The following is a 17,610-nucleotide window of genomic DNA, read 5'->3' as shown; positions in this document are numbered from 1 at the left end:
TATGAATCTTCCCAATAGATTGTAAACTTCTTGAGGACAATATAGAATAGTGATGGAGACTTCGGACTCCCAGTTATGCTACCCCTTAGCTGAGTAACTTCAGGAAGTTACTAGATTCCCTTAACATCAGAATATAAATCAACAACAACAATAGTCATAGTAGTAGTATTAATACCTATTTGATGAGTGTTACAAAGATTAAATAAAATAATATATGTAAAGTGCTCAGTACATTGTTAAATACATAGTAAAAGCTTAATAAATGTTAACTATTACAGTACTATGACCATCCACTGAGGTGAAGGACATTCGTTCATTTATTCAAAAAATGTTTATTGAGCACCTATGTGCCAGGTATGGTTTTAAGCACTAAGGACACAACTTTGAACAAAACAGATCAAAAAATCCCTGCCTTGTTGGGGTTTCTGTTCTAGTGTGAAGGTGTAACAGATGAGACTGCTAAGACAGGCCTTAGGAGACAGAGCTGGGAAATCTCCTAATTGAATCCTGGGATATCTGGCATCACAGTTGTACTGATTTTTCCTCCCAGATGGGATGAGACCACTGTTAGTAAAAGAGGTATGCCAAGATCTTTTCACACCTTCCCTGGAGACAGCTTGCACCAAGGAAAGGGAAAATTTAGCACCTGCAAATCTTCATAAAAATGCTTTTAAAATAAATCCTTCTTGTTCTTTTGATATTTGTGTCTCTATAAATAAATTGGACTGTAACGTTTTCATTTGCATATTAACTAATGGAAAATTATGATAGGATGTCACCTGGACCCATGATTTCTGCTCCAGGGGAGGTGATAACAGGGGTCATCACCCCCCCCCCCCCCACTGCTGGAACAGTTACCCAGGTGCACAAAACTACCATGTGTCCGCCCTGTAAGTGTCCACTCCATGAACGAGCCACAACCGCCCTGGGCTCAGCCTTTCAAAGCACTCCACTTTCGGCAGAGGGCTGAAAACAACGCAGATTATACTTGGGCAGTTAGCACTTGATTTGATGGAGAAGAAACCCTCTCACAGCTCTCTCTTGGTTGTTCTTCCGTTTCTGTCTTACTGTCCTTAAAAAACCCTAACGTAGCCCCAACTGGAGTCGTCTTGGATTTGGGCAGATTCTAAAAGAGAGGCTGGGGGGCTTCCCATCAAGATGGCAGCCTAGGTCCACGTGGTACCCACAACCACATCGAATTTACACCTAAAATACAGAACGCCATCCCTCAGAACCCCTGAAACCCAGCTGATCGGAAGCCCTGCAACCAGGGAACTGAAGGAGCCACATGGAGGCAGGTGGGAGGGCGGAGGCTGGGGCGGAATCACAGACCCAGCTGGTCCCGCACCGCGAGCGGCCGTGTAAAATCAGGAGGGAATCTTGGCGGTGGAGGCTTCCCTGAGGAGGGAGGGGTCCCTGCCCCACGCCAGGCCCCCAGCCCAGGGTTCCAGTGCCAAGAAATCCCCACAACCTCTGGCTGTAAAAACCAGCAGGGACTGTGGCTGAGTGCCCCAGGCTCTCCTCTTAGGGGGCCCGCCCAGGACTCACTCGGACGCTCCCTCGGAGCCCAGCGCCGGGCAGCAGCCGGAAAGGACCCGGGACACTCGGGGGGAACTAACCTGCCTGAAGTCGGGGCGAGAGGTGGAGGGCGGCTTCCTCCCAGGCAGAAGGGCTGGCGGAGGCCATGGCTCCTGTGGCGAGTCCTCCCCGCACAGCCGGCAGGCAGGCGCCATGTTTGAGTCCCCAGCACCTGACTCACACCTTTGGCCCCGCCCCGTGATTCCCGGAGGCCCCCGCCCGGTGATTCCCGGAGGCCCCGCCCCTCCCACCTGCAGGCTCATCCGGGCCATTTCCAGGGGCTTTTCTGTGCAAGTGGCCTCTCAAGCCTCATGCTCAGGACTTTCCTAAAATCTCTCAAACAAGCAGCAGCTGCCCCATACAGCTTGATAAGCGGCCCCAGGCCTGGCACTAGTGGCAGCCATCCTGGTTCACAGCTTGGCCTCTCCTGGGCACCTCCAAGCCCAGCACAAGTAGCAGCCATCTGCAGACTGCTTTGTAGCTCATGCTGGGCGGCCCCAGACAAGGCACAGGCAGAGGCCGACTTTGCACCTCCCAGGAGACCCCAGAGCCAGTGCACTCAATGGTCAGATTTGACCACGCTGGATTGCAACCCTACCACATCCTCGAGTGACACACTCAAGGGGCAGACTCGGTGAGCACCAAAGCCCTGCTGAAGTAAATCCTGCTCCACAGGATCAGTTCCTGCACAGCAGCTCCTCCACTGTAGCCGCAGCTGATCCCTGCAAGCAGTTGACCTGGGAGTCAATCCCTCCCAGTGACGCCAGTATTAACCAAGGCTCAGCTACAACAGGACAGTGCACACAGCCCACACAGGGGAGCACCTGGAAAGCCCAGCCGAGGTGACTGGGGAGGCTGAGCCACTGGGCCTCACAGGACACCTGCTACACAAGGGGACTCTGCCAAGTCTGGGAGGGATAGTAGATCTACCTAATACATAGATACAGACACACGGAAACAGCCAAAATGTAGAGGAAAAGAAACATCACAAATGAAAGAACAGGAGAAATCTCCAGAAAAGGAACTAAATGAAATGGAAGCAAGAAAACTACCAGTCATAGGGTCCAAAACAATGGTTATAGGATGCTCAAGAAGATAACTGAGAACTTCAAGGAACTTAGTGAGAATTTCAAGAAACTTAGTGAAAACATCAACGATATAAAAAAGAACTGGTCAAAAATGAAGGATACACTAACTGAAATAAAGACTAACTTACAGGGCCTGGCCGGTGTGGCTCAGCTCTTGCACATCGACCTTTGACCTATGATCCAGGAGATGGTGGTTCGATTCCTGGTCAGGGCACATGCCTGGGTTTCGGGCTCCATGCCCAGTGGGGGCGTGCAGGAGGCAGCTGATCAATGACTCTCTCATCACTGATGTTTCTCTCTCTCCCTTCCTCTCTCTGAAATCAATAAAGATTTTTTTTTTTTTTTTAAAAAGAATAATTTACAGGGAGTCAACAGTAGAGTAGAGGACACTGAGAACCAAATCAAGAGTTTGGAACACATTTAAATAAGGAAAATGATCCAAGGGCCACCAAATAGTGTCATTTTCTAGTAGGAGAAAGAACTGAGTGATAAAAATAAACTATAGTTCTATAAGCACTTATTGGGGATTTTATGTACACATCTACTCTAGCAAGAGCCTATGGGGCATTCATATCTCAAAGTCTAGATTTAGGGGAAATTATAGGCCAAAAATACCATTGCCTCAAATATGTCTCACCACTTGTGCTAACCAAATGACCAACAAATTTAAAATAACAAAGATAAGTCCACAGTTAGTCGTTAAGTAGCCAGAATGGTAGCAGTTAGAAATCATGATCGACTCAATAAAACAATGATGATACACCATTAACAAACACCCCCTCAAAAAAGTGTGGGAATTCCAGCTATCATGACCTGAGCATGCAACATGAGCTCTGTAAATGTGCAGTGCTGAGCACCAACCAGCTTTGTCAGTAGGCTACTGAATTAGGTGCTTTGTCAACTCTGATAGTTACATTAAAGTTAGCTTACAAACAACTAAATTTAGCAACCCTTAGCTTCCTTAGTAGTTACTAGTTAGCACCTCTTAGCCCTATGTAAAATGAAAGCAACTTGCCCCTAAGCACCAAAAAAATGCCTAGGATGTTTAGATCAGTTGGGGCTCTTCATGAGGACCCTACAATGAACCCCATTTTGCAAACCAAGGTACTAACATAGAGCATGCAAACAACTGTTCCTTTAGGTCCTTTGCTTCCCTGCTCCTATTCTACTGGTATCTGCCCCAGACCCACTACATGAGCTCCCTTTTCTTAATTCTGTGGTCTAGTCTTATCTTTGTCATTTCCTCTCACTCAACCCAGAATTTGAAGTCTCTCCAAATTTCCAAACTGACTGTCATTCCAAAGTAAAAGTTCTCTAAACCTTTATCCAAATCAACCATTCCCCACTCTTACTCTTCAACGACCTTGGAATGTCCTACTCAACAACAGCTTCATCAGCCAGGTCTATCCACAGCGGAAGCTTCCATGGCCACAACTCTCTAGGAAGGCAGCTGCCATCCTTTCTCCTCCTGCCTCACAAGCTCCTGTGTGTATGTAGGGCTGGCTCTAGTTCCCAAATATGCACTGCCTAAGACTAGTTCATTCTGGATCCATCCCAAAACTTCAGTTTTGGCACAGCCTTGCAAAGCCTCGTTTTTATTTCTCTAATTATGAAACATATTCTAAAAACCTGGCAATGAAGTGAAAGGTTTGTTATTTCATAAAATACAGGAGTCATGAGTTACCTTTCTGTAAAAAAGTACTCATTTATCATCCAAATGCTGTATAATAAAAGCTGCCAAAACGGACTTTTTTAAAACGATAGCACACCGCCAAATCAAAGAATTGTAACTGCCAACCCATATCCTTTCTTGTTATTTTAAGTTGTAAGTGACCATGATACATGAGCATACTTCTGATGCTCAGAACAGCAACCAAGCTCTTCTGCTAAATTAATTCATCCATTCACCCTTTCATTCATCCACTCATTCAACAATGATTTATTAAGCATCTATTAGGTGCCAGCACTGTTCTAGGGAGTGGAGTTCATCAGTGAACAAAAATACAAAGTCTCCATAGGTTGGACAATGGTATGTTGAGTGATGGGAAGAGGAAATTTGGCCTTCAGACAAAAATCCACCAAAAGAAAAGCTATCATTTATAAATGTGTCTCTGAATTTAGTCCTATGACTTGCAGTAAGCCTCCTTTCCTCCCCTGAAAGTCTGATACAGTGAAACCTTGGTTGTGACCACTTCCCCTGCTTGCCAGAAGTCCCCCTTGATGCTCAGTACTGCATGAAACACATAACAAAAATAATTACAACCCCAACAACCATGTCCCTACCAAGACAAATAATAGTAACAACTATAATTATTGAGCAATTACTATACTTCAGACATTTTTAATCCTCACAATAATCCTAAGAGGTAGGTATTATTATTTCCCCCATATTACACATGAGGAGAAATCAAGGCTTAGAGGTTATTAGATGTGCCCGCCACTCCAAGCCAAGGATTTAGCTCCTTGATTTGCTGAGTGCTTCCTGGCTGCCATGGTAAAGTACTGAACTCCGTGGTTAACTCCAGCTCCAAAAATACCTCACCTTCATTATGGCCTTTGGGCACTAGTACCTTTTGCCTCTCTCTGCAGCCAGGTGTCAGCAAGCTCCTTCTCTGCTGATTACAACATCAACAACAATAAATGTTGGATATATGTATAGACTATTTACTATCTTAATCAAAGAGTGCATTCCACAAAATTAATTTGGCACCTGTTTTTTTTTATGTATGTTTTTTAAAATTGATTTTAGAGAGAGAGGAAGGGAGAGGGATAGAGAGATAGAAACATTGATGAGAGAGAAAAACATCATCAATCGGCTGCCTCCTGCATGCCCCCTACTGGGGATCGAGCCCGAAACCCAGGCATGTGCCCTGACTGGGAATCGAACCGGTGACCTCCTGGTGCATGGGTCAATGCTCAACCGCTGGGCCTTACTGGCTGGGCATTTGGCACCTATTTAATGAGATACATAATTGTTATTGAATTGTATGGCAATTAGATAAAGTTGTCCCAATAAATTCTGTTCCCAAATAATTCTTATGTTTTCTACTCCCATTTTTAAGTTTTGCAATATCTACCATTTCCTGACGTGATGTGCTATTTCTTCTCCCACTTCCTCTTTAGTTTCTGCAGAACACATGCTCATGAAGAAAAATATGATGAGCCTAGATTGTGTTTGCTAATGGCCTAAATCCCACGTGCTCCAGGGTTGAGATCTTTCTGGGCTCCTCCTGGCACCCGCACCTACTGTCCCGATCCTTCCTTATCTTTGTCTGGATGACGTGAGGCTGAAGCATTCAGAGATAGCAGCAATCAGGCAAAGTTGGTCTTGAAAGGGTTTCAGATGTATCATACACTGGGGCACTGGCATGACAGTGACTCCAACATGGGTGAAAAAAAAAGCAAAACTAAAAATGAACTCTGGATTTCCTGCATTTGAGATTCCCAGGAATCTTAGAGAAAAAAAGATTAGAGAAAACTGTTTAGGAATAAGAAAAAATAAGAGATCGTCCAGCAAAATTTGGTAAATTGGCCAGCTTTTTAATATTTTTTTTAGCTCTGAACCTGTTCTTAACTGCAGCAAATAAATGAAGAAAGTTTAAATTTCACTAGGACAAAGAGGATGTGAGAGGAGACAATAGCTGATATGCAATATCAATAATCTTTGGAGGTTACAAAGCAGTTGGAAGAATAATAGTAGACTTGAGAAATCTGCCACCTAAGCACCTGTGTATAGAGATACCAACAGGAATTGAGCCAACCCACCCCCACAGAACCCCAGAAAGGCTCAGAACATGGTACTTCCAGGGAACCCTTAAGGCAGAAAGGAGATGTATGACTGAAATAAGCAGAGCTGGCTGATCATCTGTACACTGAGCTGATGGACCTTCCCGAGGTGCCATCTCCCTTTCCATGAATCCAGGCAACTCTTCCTCCCAACTACACAGAGACTAAGGTCCTTAGAAAATGGACAGCAAGTAGTTTCACACCAGAGACCCCAGATGTGGTGTAGAGCAAGGGTAATGACAAGAGCTGGGAACAGAGAAGTTGACTGAAGAGTAGGACCAGCCTCTTCCCCTGCTTTGCCTCCAGAATGCCAGCACCCAGGAGATATACCCAGGGAGAAAACAGCTGAATTATTCTCAAGAGAAAATGAATGGCTTCAGACAAAACACACACGGGCGCGCACACACACACACACACACACACACACACACACACACACGACCTTCGATGTTGACATTTGGAATTTTCACAATGTAAAGCTTGTTTACCATCTGGTTACCACGTAGCAAAGCTCACTAGTACAAGTTGTCAAACACTGCCCACCAACCCAGAGCCTCCCAGCAGTTTATTAGTTACTATGAGATATTAATAGAGAGGCAAAGATCTCTATTAATAGAGAGCCAAAGATTCCACCCTCTGAAATCACTAGCATCACTTCTACTGTATTCCATGTGCTCAAGTAGTCACAAGCCTCCCCAGATTCGAGAGGAGGAAATGCAGAACTACCACTGACTCTGAGAAATGAAGTTAGTGAGTAGTAAACCCTGAGGCTCAAATGCAGGCTTTCCTGATATAGGATCTGTGGTTATTGCACCACAAATCATTCCTAACCTGTGGGCCTACCACCCCTAAGGAGCTACAGTTGTTTCAAGGAATCTAGGAAACCATATGTGCAACAAGCATTTTCTGTGGATAAATGATGTGCCCTATATACATAAATAAATGTACTGTTATCTTTAAAGTATAGGTACTGATCTTATGGTTAATAAAATGCAAATTCATTTAAAATCTTTGCTGAAGTCATAGTAGCTTTTCGTATTTTCTATTTTTGTAGTATGTATTTTGTATTATGTTGTGTGGTTTTTTTAATCCCCACCTGAGGATATTTTTTCCATTGCTTTTCAGGGAGAGTGGAAGGGACAGAAGAGAGAGAGAAACATCGATGTGAGAGAAATACGTTAATTGGGTGCCTCCCACACATGCCCCGACCAGGGCCGGGAATTGAGCCTGCAACTGAGGTACATGCCCTTGGCCGGAATCGAACCTGGGATCCTTCAGTCCGGAGGCCAATGTTCTAGTCACTGAGCCAAACCAGCTAGGGTTGTGTTATGTATTTTCTTAATCATGAATACTAAAAGTACAACATGTGGGGGGAATATTTTTATGCTTACAGGGGGAATTTTTCATGCATATTCTCCAAGCTGGAAGTTACTGTCTTCACGGTCTCCCATAAACCAGAGAACGCCTGAGGAGTCTTGTTAGAACGCACACTGCCTGCCAGACCCACAGGCACGTCGAGGGCAGCTGGGCTCAGACCCTGGCCGTAGCTGTGGCCTGCACGCCTTCCCCTCCCCATTTCGGCCAGAACTGATTGCGCCAGCGGAGGGCAGCTGGCCAGTCGATCCTTAAGCTGGCCAATGACCAGCGGAGTGGCCTGGCACAAACTGAGCTACTCAGACTTTCTGTTGAGCATCTTAATTCAGACATACAGCATACGAGACAGCTAGAAGCAAGTGACACTAATAAAGGAATGAGGGAGCAATCTGAAGCTGAAGTGAAGCTATGAATTAGAGAAAAGATAAAGCATGAGAAACCTAATCAGAAGCAAGAGGAGAAGCCAACAGATAGAACTGGAGCCATGAAAACAGCTGAGCGGAGTTATTAACAGGGACTCCAGTGGCCCAAGGAATGGTTCTTGGCCAGGGCTGCGCACAGGAACCAGCCTAGGAGATGCTTCCTCAGGGACGTGCTTGGGCCCCACCAGTTCTACTCAGTCAGAATCTCTGGAGCATTTAGGTGTTGAGAAAGCTTTTGCTCTGTGGTCAGGTGTTCCACATCTCCAGAAACCCCACCATGGTACATTTCCCCACGTTGGATTGCAGTGAGTTAATTACGGCATCTTCCTAATTGCACGTATACATCCTGATAGCTGATCCCTATTACCCAGCTAAGTGAGTCTCCATTCCTTCCAACCCAAAGTGTCTTCACTAAAAGAACTACAGAAAAATAATTTTTTTAATTGATTTTAGAGAGAGGAAGGGTGGGACAGAGAGAGAGGGCAAGAGAGAGAGAGAAAGAAACATCCCACACACACCCCAACCAGAGATCAAACCTGCAACCTGGGTACATGCCCTGACCAGGCATAGAACCAGCCACTTTTTGGTGCACAGGGCAACACACAGGCCAACTGAGTCTCACCAGCTGGGGCGAAAAATAAATTTTTTAACAAAACCTTTTTTGAGGCAGCTAGAGATAAACAAAACGTACAAGATATGGGTTTTCATATGAAATCATCACCTGAAAAATATAGTCATTTCAGATTTCTCCTCATAAACAACTTCTGAGGAGTGAGTTTTCTTTGAAGTTATTTCTCTCTTGCTAAGGAAGAGGAAATGCCAAGATTATTTGATAAATAATCAAGTTATTTGATAAATAACTTAATAGCACATGTCTTTCTCTGGACTTTTTCTAGATATACGAGGCTGTAAATTGGTGAGGCCCATATCACATGCAACACAGGAAAGAAAGCCTGTTCCTTGGCCATCACGTTTGCATTTTGTCTCAGTCCACAGGCGTTTTTCTCTTTATTGTCTGAAGCTGCAGGAAGCAGCTCAGACACTGGAAGAATCTGACATATTAAGACAGATTCCTCAAATCAATATTTCTAGAACTTACTTTCAAATTGTGACTCCAGGACACAAAGAGGTGCTTGGATTTTCTGTAATGGGAACTTAAGGAAATTTGAGTGCAAAAGTGATAACCAATTTTTCAATGAGCCATCCTTCAATAAGATTATAAGCTATAATTACAGATTGTCTTACATAATCTCAATATACAAAATAGCACTCCTACGGAACTTACAAGTAAAGTTATATCATAAATATTGGTACTTATCAAATTATGTTTTATATAAGTTTTTCAGTTCTTTATAACTCACCATTATTAAGACACACACTTAGAATTGTTTTTTCTGTCCCAAGGGTTCAAAATAATGCCCCAACCAACTTGTCCAGCCCCAGCTCTCAATACTCCTTCCTTCCTTAAGTTACTTGCCTTTCTCTATCTTTGTAGGCAGTAACCACAAGTAAAGTCCTTCCCGATCATTCTGCAGCTTTCAGATAAACTCTACTTCATCTCAGTGCCCTTCCCCCACCCTGGAATAATTCATTGTTTGTACACCTGTATCCCTATATCATTTATGCAAAGTTTCTATATTTAATATATATTGTGCAAATAGTTTTTCTTTGAAAACTGAAATCAATTTTATTCTTATTTTGCTTTGCTTTAATAATCCATAATGCCTAGCAGAGTGACTTGCTCAAAGTAGATGCTATAAATTTTCATTTCATGAATGACAATGTACATTTTATAATATTTTAACTCCCACCTACCTATAGCCAATGGCACTCATTACTGAAATGATTAACTAGAATGCAGCTTATGGCCAAAAAAGATTAAGAAAGAGTATTTATGGTTTTGAATTTTTAAGACCAGGATCCAAATAAGAGTAAACTACTACCCATATATGAAGCCGTTACAAAGGAATCTCGGACCTAAGGAAAACAGATAAAACTGCACATGAATGTCAGCGGCAGATAGGAGTGCTACTATCCAAATAATCACATGGATATAACTTTTCTGGAAGGCATTTTTCAAATTCTAAATCATTATGGTTTGAAACTTTGAAACTTCATTTGATACTCACCAAAAAGACACTAAACAAAATGACACACTGAGTAACTATTTCAACTTACTCCTGTAGTTTGTTTTAAAGAAGTCTTTGATTATATGAGGTCTGCCTCCTCTCAAAAAAAGTTTGTAAATCACAAGTTTCCCAGGTTACTTTTCCCTGAAGATTGTTTCAATTTCTCAGCCTAGGCTTTTACAAAGCCTGTAGATTGTGTCTGTCTTATTTTCTAAGTGCCTGATAGTTAAATTTTCAATTTAGTCGTAACAGTAAAGACAGAATCATGATAATCTATATAACCGAGATGAAATTCAATTTTGAACCTTGATTCTTGTGTCTATACTCCTGAACCTTTACTTGAGTTCCAGAACCAAATCCTCCCCTGCTTACTACTCATTTCCTCCAGCCACCTCCAGTTCACTGCGCTCAAGTGAAACTTCCCTAAAGTTTCTTGCTCCATCCAGTTTCCCCATCTCTGTTAACACATTCTCGCAGTCACTGAGCCCACATGGTGGTGGCTTTTGACTATTCCTTCTCATTTACACTGGATTCTGTCCACGGTTTTATGGATTTCCTTGCTAATTCACGTGCCCGTGTTAACCCTCACCAGTCCCATATTTCCCCTCTGGATAATCAACTCTGACCATGCAAATTCTGCCTCCTCTATGATATCTTTGCCAACTGTCATGGCTTTCACTGATTTTACCTTCCTTGAGATTCTGTATCACTTTCAATCCTGTACTACAGGCTGCAACATGCAATTCTAGACAATCCTGTATTGTGTCAGGCGGGTCTAACGAATCCAATTAGAAAGTGAAGTTTTTAGGTTATGCTTTTGGGCGTGTCCCCTAACTCAATGATAAGCACACAACAGACATCAAAATCAGTATTTTTTTCATACGGCCCAATCATAACACTACCCATCCCTACTTTTTAATTTTTAAACTGTTCTGTAGCTTTAGGAGAATTTTTCTTCAATTAAGATAACTTTCACTGCAGTTACCTACTCTTGAAGCAAAAACTCCATTCTGAGAGGCACATAAATCTTCAATGACAAAATAAGACAATAAGAAACTTTTAAGATAGTTACAGGTTTTTATTACATAAACATTATAATATTCCTTGTGGGAGCTGGTCTGTTGTTTGCTTCTTGCTTTCACAGAATGTCATTGTCTACAGAAATTGTTTAAGAATTAATTCATGAAACACTCTCGCACGCCCACCAAAAAGCCCCAGTGCCTACATTGTTCAACCAGATTCCTGAGAAAAATAATCAGTTTTGTTTATTTTATAGCGTAATACATAAATTTTCTTTCAAGATATGAAAGGGATGGACTTCTTAAATGAGTCTCCTTTTGTTTACAAAGTTCTATAAAAATACATTAAGTATGCTCATGATTTTCCTTTGACTTGAAAATATTCCAGTTTACCAGAAAATAACAATAAACAATGATACGCAAACCACATTAATTTTGTAGCAATACAATGTCAACATCATCGTGAACCCCTTGCAAAAGTAGCTCTCCCTGGTATGTAACAATCTTCCTTCGTTTTGCAGCTTTGAGAGTTCCTACCAGTGCTTCAAAGAGGTTGGCACATTTGTCATCTCGGAAGAGGACCCCAAATTTCACACTTAACTTCCCGTCAGCATCTAATTTGAGAAAACACAATGTTAGCCAATGTAAAGTCTGTTTCTTTACTCTACGTATGGAAGACTTACATAATCTTTAATAAACATCTAACTATAGGTTAATCAAAATCAGAATTTAACATTTAACAGTCATAAATTCAATGTAACGTCTTGTCAGATCCAAAAAGTTGATGAAATAAATACAACATGTTGCATACCTCCCAGTCTTAGTATCCTCTGGACAAAGACTGGAAGAAAACCAAGAAACATTTACAAAAGGTGAATGTGTTACAGTGCTACTATCGTGGACCAATGATTCTCTGTCTAAATTTCGATTTTTCAATTGTTATGTTAGTTGCTGAATCAATAAAAATAACAAATACAAGAGAAACCCTAGGTCCGGAGCAATGCTTCTCTAAGTGTGTTCTAAATGTACTCAGGACTCCCAGGGATGAAGTGATGACCTTAAAAATGAAGAAATCCGTATTTACCAAGGTCCCTAGATTATCTAGATTGGAGACCAGTTTTTAATACAGATGTTAAAAATTGAGGTAAACACTAAAAATAAATGTTATCAAGCCATGAAAAGACATGGCGGAGCCTTAAACACATATTACGAGTGGAAGAAAGCAATCTGAAAAGGCTACGTGCTAAGTGAGTCCAACTACAGAACATTCCGGAAAAGGGATAACTGTGAAGAAAGGTTAGAACTAAGTAATATGATCAGTGGTTTTCATGGGTTGGGGGGTGGGGGAGAAACAAACAGGCAGAGCACAGAGGGTTTTCAGAGCAGTGCAAAGTCTCTGAACGATACTGTAATGATGGATGTGTGTCATTATAAATTTGTCCAGACCCAAAGAATGTAGAACGCCAAGACTGAGCCCCTAATGTAAACTATGGACTGTGCCTGATGTGTCAGTATAGGTTTGTCAATTGTAACAAATGTACTGCTCTGGCGGGGGACACTGATAAATCCGTTGCACCCACCTTTTGATCCAGTTAAAATAACAACTTGCTATTACCCAAGGTGACATGAAAAATCCTGCCTTGGTCATGTTACCCACGTTGAGCCATCTGCCCAGCACCCAGACCCCTTTCCCTAGCTAAATTATTTTCCTTTAAAGAATGAACTCAAATGTCACCTTTTCTGAGGAGCTCTCTGTTGCATTAATAGCTCTTCTTAGAAAATTAAATAGTTGTCAAAACACTCAACATCAATTATAGTAATAATAGTTAACATTTATTGATATTAATGTGTTGCTAGAACTATTCAACGCATTCGAAGTCATTAAACTCAATCCTCACTACATCAAAGATACAACTGATTTCAAGGACCATTACTTTATGTTCCAATTGAACTGCCAATCTAACTACAGCACCCCATGTCTCAAATAAAGACACATCCTTATTTGAGATATTTCAAAGTGTGAAAACAAGAAATATCTTTGAACCATCAAAACAAGATATTGTTATTATACAAATAAGGAAACCAAGGCATAGAAAAGCTTAGTGATGTGCCCAAGATGACACAGCAAGCTTGTGAAGGAACTGGGGCTCGCTCGCGGAGTGTGACGCCAGAGCCCACACTCTCACCCACTTCCCAACACCTGCTTCCAGGCTGCCGTCTCTCTTCCTGCCGCCTAAAGAGACCCACGAGGGCAGAGATGGAATTTTGTTTATTTTCACATCTCCAGCAATTAAGCACAAAAGCAGCACTCAAGAAATACTTGTTGAATGAAAGAATTTAAATCTCCAAATAATCCTAATCATTTCATTCCACTTCATTCTTTTCTACTGAATGGAAAATGAGGGGGGAGGGGAATTATTTTAAAAGAAACACACAAAACTAAATTCATCAATTTCCATCTTCGGCTAATATATCATATTTAGATTAGTCTAAATATGATTCATCTATATAATAATTTAGATTCATCAAAATTATTCCACACAACTTGAATAATTTACCGTAACTTGTCAGTAGATAACATGTCTCCATAGACATTTTCCAACTCGTAAGTCATCTATTACCAGAAACATAAGTCAAGAAGGCCTGGTGAAACTGCAATGTTCAAAATATCTCATCTTTATAGAAGTGATGATAATTACCTTGTTGTCTTCTAGTGTGTAAAGCTGCTAATTTTGAAGTGTGGGTTTAGTTTACCCTTGTAGAACAATAACACTGTGCTAGGGACAGAGAGGTTAGACTTTTACACTTGACCTTAGCCAAGAGGCCATGAAGCAATCGAGTCAATTGCATTGACTTTTAAATGCAATGAATCTGACCAATAAACACAAGCTGGCACGGAGAAAGATCTACGAGAAAAAAGAATGCTACAAACCTTTGGAAATACATCTTTAATACCTTTAACAAACCAAACAATAGTACTACTCCCAGGAGTACATGACCTCACAGAGCTCGGGATAAATCAGGGATGTAGGAAGGAGGACCACAGGTAGAGGCATCAGTGTTGAAAACAAGACTCAGCAAACTTCCACCAAGTGGGTGTGATGAAGTGGGCGGGAGAAAATGCGGTTAGGAAAGATTATTCATTGGTTTGACTGAGGAACTAAATAAATGACATCTTCCACTGTCTCCTCGGTGTTCTCCACAAACATCCCAAATGCAGCTCGTGCATTTCCTCCTGAACTGACCTGTCCTACACTCCCAAGTCTTACCTAGTAGTCAAGGATTCATTGAGTGCCCCCAACTACTACAGTTTTCAATAACCTTTTTCTCTGGGACCATAGTGAATTGGATGTCAGCACTTCACAGTTTCCAACTCCTAAGTCATCCATGATCAGGGACAGGTAAGTCAAGAAGGCCTGTTAAAACTGCCTTTTTCTGATAATTGCCTCATGAGTTTTTAATCTATTTTTCTCAGCTAAGTAGTAAGATCGTTGAGGGACAGGAACATACTTTATGTCACTTGTACTTACATGGCGCCTGGCACATACAGATTCCCAACAAATAGTAACTGACCATATGATTAAACTCGGTTGTTGAGTCCACACCAACTTTTATATGCCTAGTTTATTTTTTTCTTGGTATATTTCAGTGATGATGACTCTGGTTTGATGAAGAAATAAAGTGACTAGAGAAGACCAAAAAGGGGACATGACAGAAAGAATAATGGTCCCCAAAGATATGCACGTCCTAATCCCCAGAACCCATGAATATGTTACCTTACATGGCACAGGAAAATTTGTAGATGTGATTAAATTGAGGACTCTGAAATGGGGAGATTATCCTAAACTATCTAGGTGAGCCTAATATAATCACAAGTATCCTTGAAAAATGGAAGAGGGAGCCCTGGCCGGGTGGCTCAGTTAGTTGAAATGTTGTCCCATACACCAAAAGGTTTTGGGTTCGATTCCCGATCAGGGCACATACCTAGGTTGCGGGTTCAGTTCCAGTCAGAGTACATACAAGAGACAATCAATCAATGTTTCTCTCACATCGATGTTTCCCTCTCTCCTTCTCTCTCCCTCCCTCCCTCTCTCTCTCTCTCCTCTCACCTCCTTTCTAAAATCAATAAAAATATATCCTTGGGTGAGGACTTTTTTTAAAAAGACAAAATCAGAGTGATGCGATGTGAGCATTATTGCCAGCTTTGAAGACAGAGAAAGGGGTCATGAGCCAAGAATGCAGGCTGCTTCTGGAAGCTAGAAAAAGCCTAGAAAACAGATTCTCTAGAACCTCCGAAAAGGAAAAGCATCCTGCCAACACCCTGATTTTAGCCCAGGGAGACCCTTATCAGACTCTGCTATGGTTTGAATGTTTGTGTCCCCTTCAAAAGGCTTATGTTAAATTCCTATTGCTAAAGGTATGATGTTAGCAGGGGGGGCCTCTGGGAGATGCTAAAGCCATGAGGGTGTAAGGATTTAAAGTCATGAATCATAAGGATTAATGCCTTACAAAAGAGACTGCAAAGAAGTCCCAGCCCCGTGCACCATGTGAGAATAAAAGAAGTCTGCAACCTGGAAGATGATTTAACCCGACTGTGCTGGCACCCTGACCTCGGACTCCTAGCCTCCAGATCTATGAGCAATAACTTTCTGCTCTTTAAAAGCCAATCTGTGCTATTCTGTCACAGCGGCACCAATGAACTAAGACAGGCTTCCTAACCTACATCACTGTTAAGGTATTAAATGTGTCATTTCACATCACTAAGTTTGTGGTAATGTTACGGCAGCAATAGAAAACTACTACAGGGGGCCTTTGACAGGGATGGCTTAATGGAATTTCCAAAATAAGTCTTGTTATTTCAAATGATTTGTGATTCATAAGGAGACAGAGCTGTAAGTAAGAAGAATCAAAGCTAGAATGACAAAACAGCTCTTACGAGGTCATTTAAAGCCGCCTGGCACTTACATGATGTAATTCTGTAACTCTGAGTTCCTTTACCCTGGTTGTTGCTGAGTATGTCTGTTTCTCTACATTTTCAAAATGCCCCCCAAATCTTGCATGTCTTACCCAAGATGTACAAATACCCAAAGATATAAGCACAACAGTTACTTTCATTTCACCTTAGAAAAAGAACAGGAATACTACCAATTTTACTAATTTCATGGCAGCTTCTTATGTGCTGCTGAAGAGAAAGCTGACAGAAAAGCCCCCAACTGCCTAGAGGACGGTTTTGTTATATGTACATAAACATCTGATTATATAAAACTCAAGAATTTGGAGAAAATAAAGATGATTTAGTATAATTTCAATCTTAGTCCCCAGTTAGCTGGAAGTTTGTAAAATTCGGGGGGGGGGGATAAATCAGAAAATAAATTTTAATAGTGTGACAAATAAAACTTTGAACCTGATTCAGTTACCAGGTTCCAAAGCAGCCAGATTAAAGAGACACAGCAATTTTTGTCCCATTCAAAGGATAATGAAATATCTCACCCATTCTTCGCATTAGAATCCCCGTACCCCAATAACTTTGTGTCTCTAGATATCATTCATGGCTGAGGGCACTTGTCACCTGGGACTGAGGGCAGAGCTGTCATAACTGTGTCCTGAGGCCTGGTGACCCCTTCCTTAGGCTTCTACCAAAAAAGCTGGTCCTACTTGCTCTGAGGCCAACCCAACAGAAATACTGTATCTGTGTTATAATACTTACTTTTTGAACCCAATCGATGAATTTCCTCCACTAAGAGGTTAACCTCGTGATCCACATTCATTGCTGCCTGAGGGGGGGAAAAAAAGAAGTCAACACATTACTGCCGTTTCTACATCCCATTAACCACATCTTGCCCAACCCACGGGCTCCTTCTGTTATGTAGCATTTGTCACTGTTACATTACCACACTCCTCTTCCTAAAAATACCTGCGTGATGCAAGGGCACTAGAGTACCTCCTTTCCCTCCAGGGGCTGGCCCCAGCCTGTTCCTAGCAGTCGGTGGGGAAGGAGGCAGCCACGTTCCTTGCACCCCCTTAACTCTAACCCCATCCTCGTCAGGGTGCGGCTGCCATCAAAATACAAAGGTGATGACACAGGAGCTGCCCTCGGGGTAACTCACCCTCCCGAAGCAGAGAAAGGCTGGAATGCACAGCAATCTGACCGCACTCTGAGGGTGGGTCCAAGGCACTATGGGGGTACAAAGGAGGAAGCCCCAGAGGCTCCGTG

At 42.1% G+C, this 17,610-nt stretch overlaps 1 protein-coding gene across 1 annotated transcript; it reads right to left on the bottom strand.

Moving 5' to 3' along the window:
- Nucleotides 1-11,434: 11,434 nt before the first annotated feature.
- Nucleotides 11,435-17,191, bottom strand: ABRACL (ABRA C-terminal like). Its single transcript, XM_016204902.2, has 2 exons — nucleotides 17,104-17,191; nucleotides 11,435-12,010 (listed from the first exon to the last, which is right to left on the bottom strand). Exons 1-2 carry the CDS (start codon nucleotides 17,162-17,164, stop codon nucleotides 11,826-11,828), a joined length of 246 nt encoding a protein of 81 aa, XP_016060388.2. The 5' UTR covers nucleotides 17,165-17,191; the 3' UTR covers nucleotides 11,435-11,825.
- Nucleotides 17,192-17,610: the final 419 nt, after the last annotated feature.

This window comes from Miniopterus natalensis, chromosome 5, assembly GCF_054644295.1.
Source record: "Miniopterus natalensis isolate mMinNat1 chromosome 5, mMinNat1.hap1, whole genome shotgun sequence".
NCBI classification, from domain to species: domain Eukaryota; kingdom Metazoa; phylum Chordata; class Mammalia; order Chiroptera; family Miniopteridae; genus Miniopterus; species Miniopterus natalensis.
Note: the sequence above shows the minus strand (reverse complement) of the source record. Positions and strands in the feature narration are given on the sequence as shown.

Bases quoted from the DNA above. Each gene is read 5' to 3' on its own strand.
- ABRACL (XM_016204902.2), bottom strand. From the start codon at position 17,164: ATGAATGTGGATCACGAGGTTAACCTCTTAGTGGAGGAAATTCATCGA. The intron at 12,011-17,103 runs GTAAGTATTATA...TTCTCAAATTAG, and splicing joins TCATCGATTGGGTTCAAAAA to ATGCTGACGGGAAGTTAAGT.